Raw genomic sequence first — 19,360 nt, forward strand, 5'->3', positions numbered from 1 at the left:
GTGTTCTGGACTCAGCATCCCAATAACCAGCATACGGCAGTGACACACGCACGCAGCAGGTGTTCAACGGATGCTTGAATTGCCCCTGGTCACACGGTTCTCCACCTGGGAATTGGGCAAGAATGCCCCCGGTAGGGAATTGACCACATGCCAGGTAACAGCCTGGGTGTTTGTTTTATTTTTCTATTTTCCCAACTCACGGTTTTCATATCCAGGACAGAGAATGCACAGATGTACCAAGGCTTTTGGCTTTGCAAGAACTTGAGTTCTTCTTGCCGTCAGCTGTTTCATCAACCAGCTGAGCTCAGATTCAGGAGGTCTCCTGAAGCCCTTACACAGATAACCCTTTCTCCCTACATTTTTCCTTTTTCTGTAGCAATTCAGTTGGCACCCGGGCTTCACCATCATCACTAGTGTCCAGTGTTTTTCGCCAAACGTTGGTCTGACTTCCTGCAAAGCGTGGCTTTTTCCACCCTGATCCATGGCCTGACTCTCAAACGTTAACCCTTTCCATACATCCTCAGAAAACCATCCTAGAATCCCCACCAAGTAGACCAGCAAAAACCCTTACCTTCAAACCAAAGAAAATACTAAATCCATGAAATCACTTAAGCCACCCGTCCAAAGAGAGGGAGACTCAAAATGTTTTATACAGCAACCTATAAGAAACTCATTTTGTGGGATGTTTCACATTCCAGCCCATGGTTTATTCCCCCATATATCCCTGCCAGTAATATCAACCAGATGTGGCAAAGAAGTCTGTGCAGAATTGTAAAAATTACGAGCATATTCTGTAATTCCAAAGCATTGTAAAGTCACAGCTTGGTTTTCTTTCTTTCTTAAAAAAATAAAAAAGAAAAACTTTCCAAGCTGGCAGAATGTTCTCAAGTACAAGTATTGCCTGATCACTTTAGAAAATTCTGCTGCTGGCCCGAAGGGCTAAAGAATTTGAAGATGTAAAACCTCACTCTACCTTTGCTAAATTGTAGGGAACTTAGAAAAGTCCACTTGCAAACATGCATTTAAGTCTAAAAATTTTTCTCTTTTATTGTTTCAAGTCTTAATATCCTAGATCTCAGATATGAGCATATGTTCATATACACTCACATGAGCATAAAAGTACAAATACTGAACCTTGAAAGCTATAGAGGTCCATGATTTTTCTCTTATTCTCCCGTCTGCCCAACCTTCTTTTTCAAGATGTATTTCAGCACAAGCAGCACATTATAAAGCAGAAAAATATACAGAATTGGGGGTCAGAAAGACCTGGGTTTATTCCTGGTGAGTTAGTTAAAACTCCTCAACCCTCAGTTTCATCTTCTGTGTAGTGGGCATAAACATACCTACCTTGAAGGAGGACCAAAGAAGATGGCAAATGCATAAGGTGTGCAGCACACAGTAGGTGCTCATGAAATGTTTGGTTCCTCCTCTGATCCCAAATCTATAAAATAACAGGGGTTGTACTAGATCAGTGTTTCCCAAAATATGCCCCATGGGTGACATACACCCAAATCACCTAGGGTGCCTACTTACAGAGTCAAATCCCTACATCCGTTCCAGATCTAATGAAACTAGAGTCCTTCGGGACATAGTCTGGGAATCAGCATTTTCATTAGAACCTCAAGGGATTAGTTTTTCTATATGCTAAGTCTGAGAACCACTGTAGTCTGGATCCTCGCTCTGCGAAGTGTGGTCCTGTAGAAATGCAGACTCTTAGGTCCCACCCCAGACCTGCAGAACCAGAGTCCGCATTTTAACCAGATTCCCAGGTGTTCAGATGCACAGTAAAGGTTGAAAAACACTGGCCCAGATCACTTTTATTCCTAGTTCTGAAATTCTATAGTATGAGTCCATAAGGCAATTCAAAGTATTAGCCTTATAATCAACTCTGTGAATAAGGCAACAGGCTTCTGTGCTCAGCTGGATAAAGGCTCAGTGGAGGAGAGAAGAACAGAAACCTTCCCTGCCTGCCTTCTTTCTTCGCTCCAGCTTCAGGTACTACAGAGAGTGCAACTCACACAAAACAGAAATCCCAAGAGTGACAGGGCACCCACTGTAATCCATTATCTGTCCACACACAGATTAAAGCTAAACCCGTCTTCAAGCACATGACGAAGCATGCAGGTGACGAAGCCTGCCATAAAGCAAACGGAAGGCTGGCCTAACCACAGGGCTCGGTGATTGGGGAAGTGTTGGAGAAGGAAATGGAGCTCCAGTCTGCAGGGACTTTTTCCATGAGCTTTAGGCAGCCATGCCCCTGGAAAAAGCGGCCCCACGCCTGCGATAGTGAGGCTGGTCTCACCATCCGTCCCCTGGCCTCTGAAGGCTGTGCCAGCCCACACCAGAGGCGGGGACAGGTCTCTGAGATCCAACTCCAGGTAGGCAAGCAGGCAGGCGGTCTCTGAAGCCCCTATCGTCCTGATGGATTGGTTTTCCCATCGTCCTATGATCATTTCACCACATCGGATGACTCTGCTGGAAAACTGAATAGTGTGGTTTTTGTTTTCTTCACTGATTTTTCACTTTTAGAGCATCGTTTCACATCAGCACAGAGCTTTATGGAGACACATATTGCATGTAGTTATGTGTTAAAGGTTAGTGCAGAATTGGAAGACTGAAGTGGCTACAAAAGGAGCTCCGAGTAGCAGAAAGTACGACCTAGAGGTACAGGGTTCCAGTCATTCAACAGATCTGGTCTCATTTAGGGCTTCAGAGAGATAAAGGAACTAGAGCACTAACTGAGCTTCTACGAGGGGGTGCTGGCCCTTTAGTTACTGACTTCTCATAAGTATGGAAATTGTGGTAAGGATGTGGGCTCTGTAGTCAGGCAAGCCTGGGTTTAAAGTTTAGCTCTGTCGGTGACTGGCTCTATGACCTTGGGCAAGCTGTCTAAATCTCCAGGACTCGGTGTGTTTAACTGTAAAATGGGGCTAATGTAGTATCTAACCTCCCAAGCCTGAGATTGAGGAAGAGAATCTATCTAAAAGCAGTTCACAGAGCACTTGACCCACAGTAAATATGCAATGCACACTTGGGAACTATCATATGCTAATGTGTTCATTCGTACACATTACGAAGCCCTTGCCCCCACCCTTCAGAATGTAACTGTATTTGGAGATTGGGTCTTTAAAGAGGTGACTAAGTTAAATGTGGCCATTAGGGTGGGGCCTAAGCCAACATGACTGGTGTCCTTATGAGAAGAGGACGGGACACCAGAGGTGAGCGTGAACGGAGGGACAACCATGTTAAGGGGCAGCAAGAAGCCCAACAATCTGCAAGACAAGGAGACAGCCCTCAGGAAATCAAACCTGCCAGAACCTTGGTCTGAAACTTCTGGGCCGCAGACTGTGAGGAAACAAATTTCTGTTGTTTAAGCCATCCGGTCTGAGGTACTTTTTTTTTTTTTGCGGTACGCGGGCCTCTCACTGTTGTGGCCTCTGAGGTACTTCTTTATCACAGCCCTAGCAAACTACGACAGGAACTATGATGATTATCCCTATTGCACTGCTAACCAACCAGAGACTGAGAAAGCGGAGGTCACTTGCCCAGCGTCAGTCACCAGAGGGTAGGATCCAAACTCAGGTCTGGACAGTTCCAAAGCCCCTGCTCTTTGCTCTAATATTGGGTTACTTCAAAGAACATTAGATCACCTTGCTGAATGCAGCTTCTGGCTTGTTTGGGGATACAGGGCATGGATGCACATGGCTGGTGATAAGGGCAGAAAATGCTAAATACGAAGGAGAGGTACAAGGTAGCAGAAATGAGAGTTCTGGGGATGGCCCACTCATCGCAAGTAAGTTCCTTGGAAACTGAGGTCTCACAACTCTTTGGGAGGGAAGCGGCCCCACCAGGACAGCAGCCCCAGTGACTTGGGGCTAAGTTGGCTGGTCACATTTCATGTTGTTTTCAGCTGCCTGGGGATTAACTTCCCAAGTCTCTTGCAACTCCACTGACCCAAGTGAGCGACAGCGGTTTAACCCCAGTGGCATGTTTTAAATCTGCCAAATACCTCGAGGGACTGTGTGAAGAATAATTGGGGGCCTCCGTCCTGCTGCTAGCACAACTGCTTCTTCAGCAACAGGCTTTAAACCACTACCAAATATGTAACGGACTCTTTGGACATGAATCCAGGAGATGTGGAGCAGAAGGACCCCAGTGGTCTGCTCATCCTCACACGGCAAAGTCAAATTTTTAAAAACAACAGTTGTGAACCACTGTGTGCCTCTCATCCCCTTCAAAGCTCCCTAATCTGGTGCAAGGCAGACAGCTTTTAATTACTGTTTTCATCTTGTCTTTTGCTTCTTCTAAGGAATTTCTGGCAACATTAACCACTTAACTTCCAAATCACCAGAAATCCTTCCCTCCTTCCCCCACGTGTGGGTAAAAGAGAAAGCTTGAAGGAGAGGCCAAAAAGGAGAAATTAATAACTTACAGACCACGTAACAGACCACGCTTCATCTCAGCCTCTCTAGATGAGGCCCAGAGAGATGAAGTAACATGCCTAAGGTCACATAGCTTGTGGGTGGCAGAGCCAGTATGAGGATCAGGGTCTTCCCACTCCCAGTGCAGTCCTCCCTCAACCCTCATTTATTTGGGAGACTGAACTCTTTGAGAGGTGCTGAAATGTTTACACCAGAGATGCCAGAGCCCCAGCATATGCACCATTCCTATCAGTCAGCCAGCAAAAGTTAACCATAGCCATCTTTCACTGAGCACTTTACTATGGGCTATAGTCAACGCTAAAGGTTGTCCCTGGGCTATTTCCATTTACCTCACAACAACCTGGAGAAGTAGGTTCTATTATTGTCTACTTTACTGATGAAGAACCTGAGACCCAGAGAGGTTAAGTAATTTGCCCGTGGTCTCACAGCAAGTAACTGGCAGCCCCTTACCCTTTTCACTTTACTGCCATCTACTGTGCTCAGTCACGAGTGATAGGAAACCTGGAAAGAGCAGAAGTCCAGGCCTGATCCTTGAAAATCTTATAATATACATCAGGACAGGCGTGAGCTAATATTTACTGAGGGCCCAAAGCAGGATCGAGACCTTGCTGGGTGTTTTACAGACCACAGTGGTATTACCTAAGCCTCAGGGCACTTCTGAGCTCTAGGATTCTACAGCTCGTGCTCTATGCGCTAAAGGACAGAGTAAGAGGGTAGATACATCACTACTATACACATGCACCAATGAATCAGATGGTGCTGCGTCTAAGGGGGGGTGGGGCGGGGTAACCAGCCAAGGCCTGACAGAGCACTTGGATGTATGACAGGTCCATCACCAATCCTTTTTAGCATGACTTCAGCTCTCCACAATAGTTAGCACAGCAGCGTGGCATGGTAGAAAACAGAGGTACTTTGCAGCAACACACATGCATTTCTTTCCCCATTCCGTTGTATTCTGGTTATACAGCTATGGGTAAGTCAGATAACACTTCTAAGCTTTAGAAGTAGATTTTTTTTAAAAAATAAATTTACTTATTTTATTTATTTATTTTTGGCTGCGCTGGGTCTTCGCTGCTGCACAAGGGCTTTCTCTAGTGGCGGCGAGCGGAGGTAGAAGTAGATTTAATAATGATTCTCTTTGCAGGATTGGTGTGAAGGCTAAATCTGAGTATTGAGGCAGAGTGCCCCGTGCTGCTGCTTAGAAATACGGGTACGGACAAGTAATTTAAACTCTGGGCCTTAGTTTCTTCATCTGTAAAATGGGAGTATTGAGGCAGGGAGTTAATTGTAGTAGAACAAAAGCACAGGCTTCGGAGTCAGATTACCCACATTCGATGCCTGGTTCTGTCACTGAGTAACTGTATGATGCTGGGCAAGTTCTTTGACCTCTTTGAGCCTCAGTTTCACATCCACAGAATAGTACTCATAGTTCCTACCGCATAGCATCATTAGGAGTATCCAACAAGTTCTATGTAAAGTGCTCAGAAGAGCACCCAACAGTCAATGTGTTTGCTATTGTCATTACCTTGAAGTGTTATTGTGAGGATCCAAACCACTCAATGAAAGCACAGGGAACTGAACAGACTAGATGCTCAATAAACTTGTAGATGTCTGCCGTGTTCAAGTCTAGTATGTCTTCCCCTGTCCTCTGATAACAGAATTACTCTTCCTTTTGGGAAACCCATTCCCAGGCCCCGCACACCCTCATCTGCAAACAACTGTGATGGACGCATGGCCCAAACTTGGTCAATCAGAGGACACCACCTCACCAGCAACAGCATCTGCTCAGAGCTGGACGTGTGACCAAGGTAAGGAACTGACCCTCAGTTCTTTCCTGCAGGACTGTTGTCGAGGACACCCTCTCCACCCTGGTTGCTAGGTTACTGCCCTCAGAGTCTTCTGCTTTTGCCTGCCATCCTGTGCTCTCTTCCTAGGGCTGGGGGGAGTGAGACGAAGTCCCGATGACACCGCCATGCTCCTGGATCCAGCTGTTCCTAAAGCCAACCATAACTACCACTGGCCTTCCCATGCACATTAACTAACATATTTCCCCTCTGAGTTAAACTAATTTGTCACATTTCTGCCACTTACCAGTTAGTGATAATATTATCATCATATATATATAATAGGTTCTCAATAAATATTGTTTCCCTTTCCCATCACTACATGTCTTATTATACGACCATAGCCTTTCCAAAAGGTATTTTTCAGATAATCATTGACTATTAAGCAGTCTTTGTCTATAGATCTAATAAGAAAAGGTGCGTCAGAATTGCTGTTTAAACCACATGGCCGACTGTGGAGGAGACGGCCACCCAGCAGCCCCATTTAGCATTCCCTGGAAAACGGCTCACTGCGTCTATTGAGATGCAGTGCTCTTTTAAAACAGAGCCAGTGGCACATGTATACACACTCATGATTGCACATTTATTGATTTCTAATTTGCACCCTGCTTACTTCCAAAAAGGCCCTGGAGTGGCTGACAAAATGAGACAAAGACACAATAGGGTCATTAAGAAAAATCAAAGATCAAGCCCAGGGAGAAAAAGGGATTGCTGATTATAGCCCAAACCTGGGTTAACAGAGCTGCTTCCATGAACAGAAATATGTATTTAGCTCTCAGCTCTTTGGCGGCCGTTCAGAATGTGTCGTGACGGGGCACACAGAGAACTGGGCAAACTTCATATCTGCAGTTTAACACCCAGCACAGAGGCCAGGCTGGAACAAGCACCTGGGAAAAGCTTACTGAATGAACGAATGAACAAACAAACGAATGAGTGAATGAAGGAATGGTGGATAAAAGATTCAAAGTTCCCTCAGAACATGGTTCATACCCTGAGGCCTGTATCATTCATTTATTCATCCACCCATTCCCGAGTGCCTATGTGTCACACTGGGCCTGGCTGGGGACCTGGAGAGGGACAGAAACCAAAATGAGCCAAACGTCCTCCCTGCCTTCCCAGCTGCAGCTCTCTGGCCTGAGGACAAAAGCTCCGTGTAACAGATCTCAGAGCCCACGGCAGCTCCTGGTTTCTTCATGTCTCCCAGTGAAAGGAGATTAGAAACAAGTTGTGAAGATGGGAATTGTAGGAGTAACAATAGCTATCTTGGTAATTGCACTCACACAGCACTTTAAACCCTAGAAAATGCATGCCCACCATAATCTCATCGGATACACGGACAGCTCCTTGGTGAGGTGGGTAGAAGGGAAGATGAGGCATCTCCCGTTTACTGATGAAGACATTTAGGCACAGAAGGGAAAGTGGCTCTCCCGACCTCTTTCAGTTAGAAAGTGGCCTTTAGGACACTGGACTTTCCCATGCCCCTGTGCTACCTGCCTGGGCCTGGCCCCCAGCATGGCAGAGGCCTGTTATCACGGCCGGAAACTCCTCCTCTGCCTGGATCAAGACCAGCCCCGCCTGAAATGGGCCTCACCCGATGGCCATGGGGAGCAAGAATCAGCCCCCCTGACCTCCTGCAGCAACTGGAACTCTCAGACCTACCCGCTCAAAGCTGCCCAGCAGCCCCAGTCCCATAAGCACCTTTTACTTGCCTCAAAAGTGACGCTGAGATTCCAGAAGAACAGCATACAGTCTGCGTTATTTAGTTAAAAGCAGGTTGAAAAGCACAAGGTAGTGCTGGGTGGAGAGATGGCTATTAGGTGAGCATTTAAGGAAAGAACTGTAAAGGGAAGAGGAAGTTAAAAACCAGAGTGGTTTCCCCATCTGCCCAGTTGCTGTTGCTCATTCGGGCCAGCAACAGCACCTCATGCACCCTCACGTCCATCAAGGTGGATTCAGAGCCGAAGAGTGGAAAGGGAGGCATGCTCTTTCCCTCATTTAGCACAGTCAGCCGGGTGGACTGGGCAAGAGAAAGGGAGGGCCAGCAAGAGGGGAGACCGTGACGAAGTACAGGTGTCCCCCAGAGAAGGCAAGCAAGGCCGCGGTACCCTTGACACCCCAGCCAACCCCAGTCCGTTCTTGTTGCAGCCAAGTGTCCTTGAAAGCACATTTATGTATATAGTCTCTGTGTGTGTGTACAGAGAGAGATACAGATTCCTAATTCAGAACTCATTCTTAAGTACACATGCAAACATGCGTTTCGTATTTCCCAATTTATCTCCATGCATCGGCGGACTGCATACGGAGGCATTAAACACGGCCGTTGGAAACGAGAAGGGTGGCTACCACTTTGCCGCCTCCCCAGTAAGGTCAGAGTCCTCCCAGCCAGGCCGTACATCTCACTGCCTGACTGCTAAGCAGTCGGACACTTGTTGCTCCAGCCGGAAAATCAAGCCTTGGGCGACCAATTCACCCCATAACGTACACTAGTTACTGCCGGTAGGACTTTCAGGTTCGAAGTCATGGAGTTGTTCACTGTCAGTAATTAGCACTTGTCTAATAACCCCAATCTACGAATCACAATCTCCATCGCGACGTGCATCTCCAGCTCTTCAGTATCCAAACTCTCATGCTGAATAAACACACAGAGAATCTGCAAGTCTCCCCCCACCCCCCATCATACCCTGGACCATTCTGAAGATAAAGCAAAATTCAAAGTGTTTCTTTTCCCACAAAATCACAGATCTCCAGACCCAGGGTTCCCGGACTGGCAGCAGTTGGAAGCAGGCAAAGGGCAGGTATCCTTCTAGCCAGCAAGGAGGTGAGGTTGAAATGCTTAACCCAAACCACTGCCCTCCTCCGAGACCACTGGCAGTCTTGTGTGAACCAATTCACCTCCAAGCCTACCCTCAGGGCATTTCCCTGAGGTTAATTCAGACCCAAGTTAAAAGGAAGAGTTTCTCCTTGCAAAGGAGAGATGCACTACCACAGGTCCACAGCCCTCACCGGCCACTTAAGCGGATGATCTGGGAAGGACGGACGCAAGAAAGGCGGGCTGGAGGGGAGTGTGAGGACCCAGCACGCTGAAGCCTGGCTCCAAGCGCCCACGTGCGCGGACTCACTGCCAAGGTCCACACGGCTCAGGGCTCCCCACGCTAAGGCAACCGCATCCTCGGCGTCAGCAAAGCCGGGCAAGGCACCAGGTGGGGAACACAACTCCATTCTACTCACAGTCTGGTGAGCTTCGGGTTGCTCTGGAAAAGCAGTTCCGGGAGGACCTGGAGTTTATTCTTGTTCAGGCGCCTGAAGGGGGAAAAAAGAATGAAAAGATGTCAAGGGGACAGGAAACGGGATCAAGAGTATTTACAGACACCCCTTCGGCCAATCGATCAACAGGTATTAAGAGGCTTCTAGATCTTTCAACGTGGGATGCTCAGCACGTGTAAGGCACACTCTTAACGCGCGGAGCTGGGAGTCAAGTTGGCGCTAAAAAGGCAAAGGTCAGTCGGAAGCAGGAACACAACACGCTTGCTGCCACAGCCCCCTTCACGAGCCTCGGAGAGGCATCACTAACTGATCAGGACATTCTTTCCCACGAACCTCAGACAGGCTTTTGAACTTTTCTCAACATGTGCCTGCGGTAGCTAGCTACTGCCAGGTGATGGAATGGGCATGTGAAATGGGTCTCTAAAAATAAACAAAATACCAGAGAGAATATTCCAGATCCTAAGTGGTGAGGACAGGTGGGACAGATAGCAGTCGTTATAGGAACAGAGAAGAGGGTGGGGCAGATCACCAGGGGTTAAAGGGCCAAATGTAGTCCCTGCCAGCCTGGCTTTTCAGACCAGAGCTGGGCTGCATTATGACTGCCATGGACCCTGGGCATTTTTGCCTTTGTGGGCCCCTTCCCCTATTTAAAAAAATTAAATATTGTATTTTATAACTGTTGGTATAAAAACAAATATATTAATATTATATAACATTTACTTTGACCTGAACACTCATTCCTTTCCTCTAACTTTAAAAGAAATTAAACCATTTTCATGGGTCCCTAAAAAGTACTGTCAGCCCTGGGTACTGTCCCCGCTGTGCTTAGATGGCAAAGCCGGCCCTGGGTCAGGGATCACGGTCTAGGTGTGTAGACCCGGAGGCAAACTCAGTCCAGGAGGGGTGTCCCACGTTGGGTGGTGGCAGCAGAGCCAGACTCTCTCCTGAGAACGGTCCATGCTGATGCCCACAGAAAAGAAGGCCATCTGAGTTTCCGAGGGACCGTAAGTCACTGTGGTCTCCACGAAGCCTGCTCTCCCGGGAGTGTGAGGCCAAGAGGGAAAGCCTGCCCCGTGCTCATTCCCAGGCCTCTCTGTCCAAGCATCTTTACGCAGCCTAATCAGGGAAGCCCAAACCAGTGTCCCCGAATCTCCGGTCCCCAGAATCCTCAGAATCTCACTCTTCAGAATCTCCCCGTGCAAAAGAGCAGTTTACAGCCCGGCTGAACTTCTCCGCTTAAATTGTGCACATTTGGCTACGTGGAAAAAACGTATTATCCCATCTTAGAGCTAAGCGAACTGAAGAGAAGAAAAGGTGAGCTTCTTCCCAGCTTCTGTCCCCAAAGCCCACACTTCGTCCACCACATCATGCAGACATGATCCGCTGGGGGTCGGGGGGATCGCTATTTTCCCCTTTTCGTTCCAGGTTGAAGGACAAAAACTTCAGAGGGATAGGGGACTAGAAGGAAGTTTGAAAGGGCAGAGCATGTGAGAGGAGCATTCACCAAGTCAGAAGTGTGCAGCTCAGCCCTGAAGGGGTCCACGTGGTGCGGGGCAGGGGTGGACCAGCAGAGCTGTTGGTGACACTCCTGACTGGAAGGAAGCCTGAGAAAAGGCTGGCAAGTTGGACAAGATAAGCTCAAATGCCCTGCCCCACCGAAACGGCGACCTGACTCCCTGTGCTCTTTTTTGTTTTGTTTTGTTTTCGTTTGTTTAATTGTGGTTAGAACGAAAGCCCTAACATAAAATTGACCATCTTCACCATTTTTAAGCGTCCAGTTCTGTAGTGTTAAGTATATTCTCACTGCTGTGCAGCAGATGTCCAGAGCTTTTTCATCCTGCAAATCTGAAACGCTGTACCCATTAAACACCACCACCCCAGGGCCCCTCCCCTGGTCCCTGGCAGCCACCATTCTATTTTCTGTCTCTGTGGATTTGACCAGTGCTCTTTTGATCACTCCCAGTATCTGCTCTTTGTGTGTTCCTGTCACCAAAGTGGGAAGAAAGGGGGGAGCCCAGAGGAGAGGAGGGGGAGTCTAGCTCCTTGTCTAGAGCAGTTCTCATAGAGCCAGTGATAAGCCCCTTTCTAACACGGGGAAGCACTGGTCCCAGAGAAGGCATGGTGCTATGACTTTGGGGTTGGTCACGCTGGGTTCAGGTCTGGCTCTATCATGCTCTCGCCATGGGACCTCGGGGAAGTTACCCAGCTCCTTGAGCCTCCGTTTTCCATCTGCCTAATAACCCTACTCAGTGAGTTACAGTAAGTTTTAATGACACACTGTGTGCATAAGTGTCTAACACTGCAATGAGAGCATGGCAATAATAACTGAAACGAGTTGCGGCACAAATGCACGTCAGGCACTACGCCACGTGCTAGAGGGGTAGGATCTCAGGCAGCGCAGCTCAGAGGCTGGTGTCATGATTACCGGCACCTCACAGATAAAGACAGCAAAGCCTGGAGCGGTTGAGCCCGTTCTGCAAGGCCACTGTGACAGGATGTGGCCGAGGCAGGATGTAGACCCAGGGGAGCTGCCTCCAGAGCCTGGTTCTGAACCACTGTGTTCCTCGAAGGCTTTCAGTCTGTGACAGCTGCCTTCCCCTTCTTTTCTCCCCTCCCTCGTCTTCTTTTTGCCTCTGCTTCCTTTCATCCAGGGTTGCCACCTCCGCTGCCCCAGCCCAGGCAACCATCCACCCTGCGTACATTACCCTCCCTGAAAAGGATGCTCTTGGAGTCCCCAAGAGTAGAAGTGGGTCTCCAGGTGGGTCTGTCTGGAACCACCCTCTATTGCCACAGCTGCACAGAGCCTGGTGAGAGTTACACTCAGACAACCAACGCTCCAGTTTAGGCAAAAGTCCTGAAATCGGCCCACTGCTGCCCGCAGTGGGGAGGGTATTGAGTGTCCTAAAAGCTCAAAACCAGAGTTGAAGCTAAAAATAAAACCAGCTTGGCTCCGAGGCTCCAGGAAGGGAAGGAATCGTTTTCAGTTCTTTGCCGGTATTTGTGGCTGGACAAAAATAAAAACACAACCATATTTAGTCAGTTGTGTGCTGCCTGCTGCTTCATAAACCCTGAATGAGGATTCCAGGGTGGCTGAGCTGGGCTCTTCTCCCAAAAGCCTCAGGTCTTTCCACTTCGGCTTGGGCGGGCCGCATGCTGGGTCTCTGTATCAAGAGGAGCTCGACACGACATTTCATTTCTAGTTCATTCCATTCCAGGATTTATTTGTGTTTATTTAGTGAACCAAGTCGGCCTGAAAGGTCTTCCTCGAAGAGCTAAGAAAGGCTCCAAGCTGCGTAAGGTGAACTTGTCACGTGGCGGCTCTAAGAGCAGCTCCTGAACAGGAAAACGAACAGAGTGAAACGTGCTGTTCTCCTGAGAGGAACGGGTAAGCGCCGGGCCGCACACAGCGGCTACTGGTCAAGGCGTCCTCCGTACTCACGCCATCTGCTGCTCTGTCACCCTGGAATCAGAGGCGGAAATCTGCCGTAGTTCAAGCTGGGAATAAATCCATGATGCCTGGATGAAGAAAAGGACTGAATGGGACCCGTATGAGGGCAGACCTGAGGAGGTCGGCAGAAAGGCTGGGTCCATGATGGGATAAAGCCCACCTGGGTGTCCTCTCTCCCTCTAGGATCAACACTCCTTCTCAGCCTTCCTGCTGGAACAATGGGGAGAATCCAGGTCAAAAAAAACCCACTGGCTGCTAGTTGCAAGGTCATTCTGCTTTTCGGCCTGAACTGTGAAGCTACAAGAAAGAGAGCCTTGTCTCTGCAGTACCACTGATGGCCGCGAGACCTAATTAGAGGTTTTCGCCACTGTATTGAATTCCTTCATTTATCTATCCATTATCCATTCATAAATCCACCCTCTACCCATCTGTCTGTCCATCCATCCGTCCGTCCGTCCACCCATCCATCCATCCACTATTCTATCCAACCATTCACCTATCCATCCATCTACCCATCTGTCCATTTATCCATCCATCCATCCATCTTCCTAGTCATTTTTCAATATGAACATCCAAAGATGAATAAGATACAGTCCCTTCCTGCACCTGCATGAATAAGATGTAGACGAAGAAGGTCAGATGCTAGCGAAGGAGACAGACACGAAAACAAAAATCTGCAGCGTGATCTTGTAAGCAAAGCTACTGTGGGAGCACAGAGGAGGGGCAGCTAACCCAGACCTGGGAAAGGAAGGCTTCCCAAAGGAAGTGGTTTGGAGGGTTTTTGTTTTTGTTTTTTTAAGCATAATTTTGACTCTTCGGGAGATAGGGACAAAGGGTTCTAGACTTCGAGAGGTGTATGTGCACGGTCATGGAGGACCAGGAGACGGAGGAGAATTGGGGGTACAGGGCTGCATTGCTGGGACTTGGAGGTGACTTGAGAATCACAAGCGATGAAGCTCTAGAGGTAGGCAGGGGTCATATCAACGAGGGCCCTTGAAGGTCATGATCAAGGGTTTGGGCTTGGCTGTTTATTCAGAGTCAGAGGGAGACACAGAAAGAGTCTGAGAAGGAAATGATCATCTGTTTTGGATTTTAACAAGTTCTCCTGAGTAGTAGTAAGGCTTGTTCGGAAGAGGGTGAAATCAAAAGCAAGGCTAGCAGTTAAGAGGGCTCCTGAGTAATCAGTGTGTCTGTGTGAGGACCCAGTTAAGGGTAAGAGTCATATTGGAGTGGAGGACATAGATGTGAGGTCTAATCAACAGGGCTTTGTGGTTAAATGCATATGAAGGCCCCAGGGGCTCCAGCTTGGGTAACTGATCAGTCAAAATGACCAATCAGTGCTGAAAGAAATAAAGACGAGAGGACCATTATGCAGAAGGGGGTGTGTTTAGATTCAGGATTTCTAAACTACTGGGGTCCCTCAAATATATTTTGACAACTAGTAGCAGTAGCTGGTAGTAACCCTAAGATCATGAGTCAGGCACTGTACAAGGCGCTTCACATGTGCCAGCTCATGTAATTCCCCACAGAAGTGCTTGAGGCTAGTACCCTTGGTCAACCTATAATAAGGAAACAGAGGCCTAAGAAGGTTAAGGTACTTGCCCAAAGTCAAACTCAACCAAAATGATGGTGGTGGGATTTGAACCCAGACACCTAATGCCAAACCTGGGCTCTTAACTACCATGGATAATGATGGTATTTAATTTAGCCCTCATTACAGACTGTTGTGATTTATTACCTCACAAGTGGGTCTCGTCTTTCTGTTAAGTTCTGAAGGTCCTTGAGAGTGGGAAATAGGTCTAATATCTACTCAGTGACCCATTGTGAGCTGACACAGCCCCAGGCATGCAAGAGGGCCTTCAGTAAGGGCCTGTTGAATTTCATGAGTAAATCATAAAGTGGGAATGGCCAATGAGGGGAGCCTGAAAAAGCAATAGCCTTCCTCCCCTGGGTGAGGGGAGCCATCCTGTTTGCAGATGAACAGAACTCCCAGAGGGCCCAGTTGCTTGAATCTGTCTACATCCTCCAGAATCTTCTTGAAGACTCGGCTTCCAGACCCACCTGCCTCACTACTGACCTACTGGGAAGCAAGGCAAGAAAGGACGGGGCCAGTTCGTCCCTTCAGTCGGTGCAGTACGGGTGAGAGGCCTCCAGGCCGGAAGGAGGCATGCTTAGTCAGCAACAGGCCCCAGCACCCACTCAAAGTGCTTCCCCTTTCTCAGGGAGGTGTGGAATGTTCAGCTGCCCAGCGAAGGCCTGAGGGAGGGAGGAAGTCAAAATATGCTAATTCCCAAAGGTCACCAGGACTGTTTGCTTTAGTAATGAAATCAAGTGAATCCCCTTCTCCAGGCACTTTCCTAGGCAGCCTGGACACCTTCCAGGTCTACTGGTATTTTCAGAAACACCAACAAGGACCAAAGCGGCTTTGCTATTCAGAGCGGAAGCTCCAGGCCTTCCCCAAGTGGAGGGATGGACAGGCCCAAGACATCCTGGCAGATCCCAAGAGAAGGACAGAACCGAACTCAGAGGCCTCAAATCCCAGCTCAGAGGTGGCACCCTCATTCATGAGGATGTGCAGATGTCACTATATATCAGGGGAACTCTGAGTTGAGTAGAGTCAAAAAAGCAGAGAACCTTGAATAGGGGTTGTTTCCGTAGTTGCTCACTGTAGCCACTGATGGCCTCATATTTTCTTGGTTTCCTCATCTGCCGGACAAATCAGATTCAGGCTTTTTCCTGCTATGCAAATTTTCGTAATGCAAATTGGATGTAACCTGATCAGTTCAGCAAGGAACTCAATTCGTGCTCCTTGTTGGTCTACACCACTGTCATTATCAGAAAGGATCCCTGCGTGGATCAGAGGAAAGCCTATTGGCCTCCAGCTTCAACACCCATGGGCCACTTTAATGGGTGACTGTCTGTTCTTTGCCATTGGGATTTCCTTTTTCTTTTTTTATAATGTATTTTTAGGGTTTTTTTTTTTTTTTTTTTTGCAGGGGCGGGGGAGGGTAGCAGCTTTATTGAGATCTAATGGGGCTTCCTTTTTACTAGCACTTCTGGACGAAGCCACAATTTATTTTGATGGTCTGGAAGCAAGCTGACCTGAATCTTGTCTTCCATGGAATTCAGCATTTGCTCAATGACCTTTAGGTTGGCTTATGTCAGTTTTGAAAATCTGTTATTTGTAGTTTGTAACTTCAGAATGTCCTAATAGCAATTAAAACCCTTTACTTTTGACATTTCTGTAAGAGAAATAACTTTGTTGTCATAGTCTAAAACTCTTGCCCTAAGCAGTATTTTTTCCTCACTGAAGTTTTTAAGAGAACCCTTTAAAAAAATAAAGTTTACTTTAGGAACACAATTATTATGTAATAGCAAAACATGAACCTCGTGAGATACCTGAATAGTTTAACATCTGCGATGGGCTTTGCAGTATTTCTCAAAGGCTTGATAAATGGTAGCTGTTACAGCCACTGTTATTATCATTATCATCATCCCTAGATGCCCCAGGAGGTCAGGAACAGGGGAGATGTATTTCTCCTTCATAGATGACTGTATCGGTCAGCAAGGCTATTAGCAGTAACAAAGGAACTCCGAAATCTCACTGGGTTAACACAGTGGACACAGACTCCACACTCACATAAAGGCTTGGCTCTATCTCTAAGGTGCCATAGAGCAGGGGTCCCCAACCCCCGGGCCGTGGACCAGTACCGGTCCACAGCCTGTTAGGAACCAGGCTGCAGAGCAGGAGGTGAGCAGCAGGTGAGCCAGCGAAGCTTCATCTGCTGCTCCCTTTTGCTCCCCATCGTTCGCATTAGCGCCCGAACCATCCTCCCCCTCCCCAACGTCCGTGGAAAAACTGTCTTCCACGAAACCGGTCCCTGGTGCCAACAAGGTTGGGGAGCGCTGCCGTAGAGGACATGTGGCCCCCGAGGTCAGTGTGTTGGGGATGAGAGGGAGGGAGGAGCCACACCGGCTCTTAATTTCCTTGACCTCACAATGACTCATATCATATCTACTCTCAGTCTACTGGCCAGAACTAGTCACATGGCCAAACCTAACTGCAAAGGAAGCTGGGAAATCTACAGGGACACCTGAATATTTGGCGAGAACTATCATAATAACCAACTCGCTTTAGAATCAAAGCAATAATAATGATCTCTTTGATCTTGTTGTTCTTCCTTCCTTCCTTTTTTTCTATCAAAGCAAGGCACTTACAGTGGGCTAACTGCTGTGGGAGGTGCTTTATATCCATTATCTCATCTCATCCTTAAAGCAACACTGCTAATGTCATTATGTTACACAAGGAAACTGAGGCTCAGAGAGGTTATGAAACCTGTCTAAAGTCACGCAGCTGATAAATAAGGTTTGGACAGAAGTCTCTTTGACACTGAAACCTGAACTTTGAACCGCTTCACCATTCTGCTTCCTTAACCCTTTGGTGCTTGGTTGACCAGGAGGCCTCCCAACAATCCTAGGAGGGAGGCCAGTAATAAGAGCATTTATTCATTTTATAGTTGGAGAAACTGAGTCAAAGCAGGCTAGGAAACTGACCCTGTGCTTCCTTGGCCTTACTGTTCAAAGCCTGTTTAATGATCCTGCCCCTCTGGTTTCTGAAGAAGGCTCTGAGGGTCCCAGGAAATCACTGCCCCCAGGCCAGGGGGCAGGAATCCTGAGCCATCTCTTAAGAGCATTTATCCTTCTCCTCTCAGACCTAAAAGGTCTGTTTATTCAGATGTTCCCCAAGGGCATCCTCAGCCCCTGCCTGCCCCGGTAGGTGACTCTGTCCCGAGATAACTGTCCAGTTCTAGAGAGCTCTGGGGCTTGCCCAGCATCTTGCTGGGCTCCAACTCAACACTCCAGCATGAAAAGAAAACAGGCACAAAGACCCTGAAACAACCCTTTTTGAACTTTCCAGCACCTCACATTGGGCCAATTTTCCTCCAATTACACGGTTGTTAGGGATAAAGCAGAGCACGTCGGTGGCCTGAGCCTGCCTTGCCTTTGACCCCTGTCCCAGCTGCTGCCATGTGCCCCAAAATACCCCTGTCTCCAGAAGGCCCTGATTTCAGGAGGAGAAAAGAGGGTGGGGGGAAGAAGGGCAGGAGTCCTGGCTCTGCAGAGAAGGAGCCAAGGGCTCGGAGGGTCATCTTGTTCCATGGTGACCAACCCATAAAGCCCATGTTTGCCTAGAACAACGCAAAGAACCGCAAAGGTCTGTGAACAAAAAGACTGCTTCATCTAGGCCTAAAGTCATGAGCAGGGGTTTCGGGGGATCCCCCAGCAGATTGGACATGGAACTACATTAGTACACTGATGGCTCAGAGTCCAGGAAAAGATGTCTGGAGTGGGAAAAAATGCATACTTAACGCACGCATATGAACACACACACAACATACATTGCAGACGTAACGCAGATGCAATTAACAGAATCACGTATATCCCTTAGAGCTGGCCAGATCCATTCCAGACAGCCAGACGGTCTGGCAGTGGCCAAAATTCAGATCCCCATAGCGATCGCTTCAACCCTATTTCATAACGGGGCCAATAGGGCAGGCGACTCCCCAGACTCAAGAATCATGCCTTTATCCCTTCAGAGATACTCCAGTGCTGCATCTTCCCCTGCCTCAGGGTTTCTGCACATGTTCCTTCCTTCTCTGGGAACTCTCTTTACCCTGCTACCAAGGTGGTAGCTGCAGAGGTGTGAAGATGAAAATATTTTGAAGGTGGAGTAGACAGGATTTGCTGATGGATTGGAGGTAAAGCTTGAGAGAGGAGAATGAAGGATGATGCTGAGGTTTTGGCGTGTGCATCTGAAAGTGTGGATCTGTTGTTACCTGAGCTGGAGGAAGACTACTGTGGGCAGAGCACGTTTGGCGAGGGGCCAGATTGGCCACGTTAAATTTGATATGCCCATAAATATCCATGTGGAGACACCCAATAGACAACTGGATATGCAAATCTGGGCTTCAGGGATAAGACCAAAATGGAGATGTAGATGGTATTTAAATACAGGAACCACAGCCACCATGAGAAACGAAGAAAAGAAGGGAAGAGGATTTAGGACTGAGTCCTGGGCTGCACCATCCATTAGAGACCAGAGGGAGGAGGAAATGGTGGAGTGTGGTCGGAGGAGAAGCAAGGGAAGGTGGAATTGTGGAAGCCAAGTGAAAATGGGGTTCCAAGGAGGGAGAAGGGGAGGGAGGGACTGGTTGGTCAAATGCAGCCACGAGGCAGAGAAAGATGAGGACAACACTGAACTGAGCAACGTGGTGACTTAGAAAGAACAGCTTGGTAGAGAGTTAGGCATCAACTATTAACTGGAGTGGTTCAAGAAAGAGTGGGTGGACAAAAGTCAAGGG

The 19,360-nt window shown here is 48.0% G+C and overlaps 1 protein-coding gene across 3 annotated transcripts in view; it reads right to left on the bottom strand.

Annotated features, from left to right (window-relative positions):
- The window catches only part of SLIT3 (slit guidance ligand 3), a 610,083-nt gene that overhangs the window by 497,440 nt on the left and 93,283 nt on the right, over positions 1-19,360 (bottom strand). For all 3 annotated transcript variants that reach the window (XM_079918438.1, XM_079918437.1, XM_079918439.1), the window contains exon 4: positions 9,515-9,586. In XM_079918438.1, coding sequence (XP_079774564.1) covers positions 9,515-9,586 — 72 coding nt within the window. The remainder of the gene's footprint in view (positions 1-9,514; positions 9,587-19,360) is intronic.

This window comes from Stenella coeruleoalba, assembly GCF_951394435.1.
Source record: "Stenella coeruleoalba genome assembly, chromosome: 3".
Taxonomy (NCBI): Eukaryota; Metazoa; Chordata; class Mammalia; order Artiodactyla; family Delphinidae; genus Stenella; species Stenella coeruleoalba.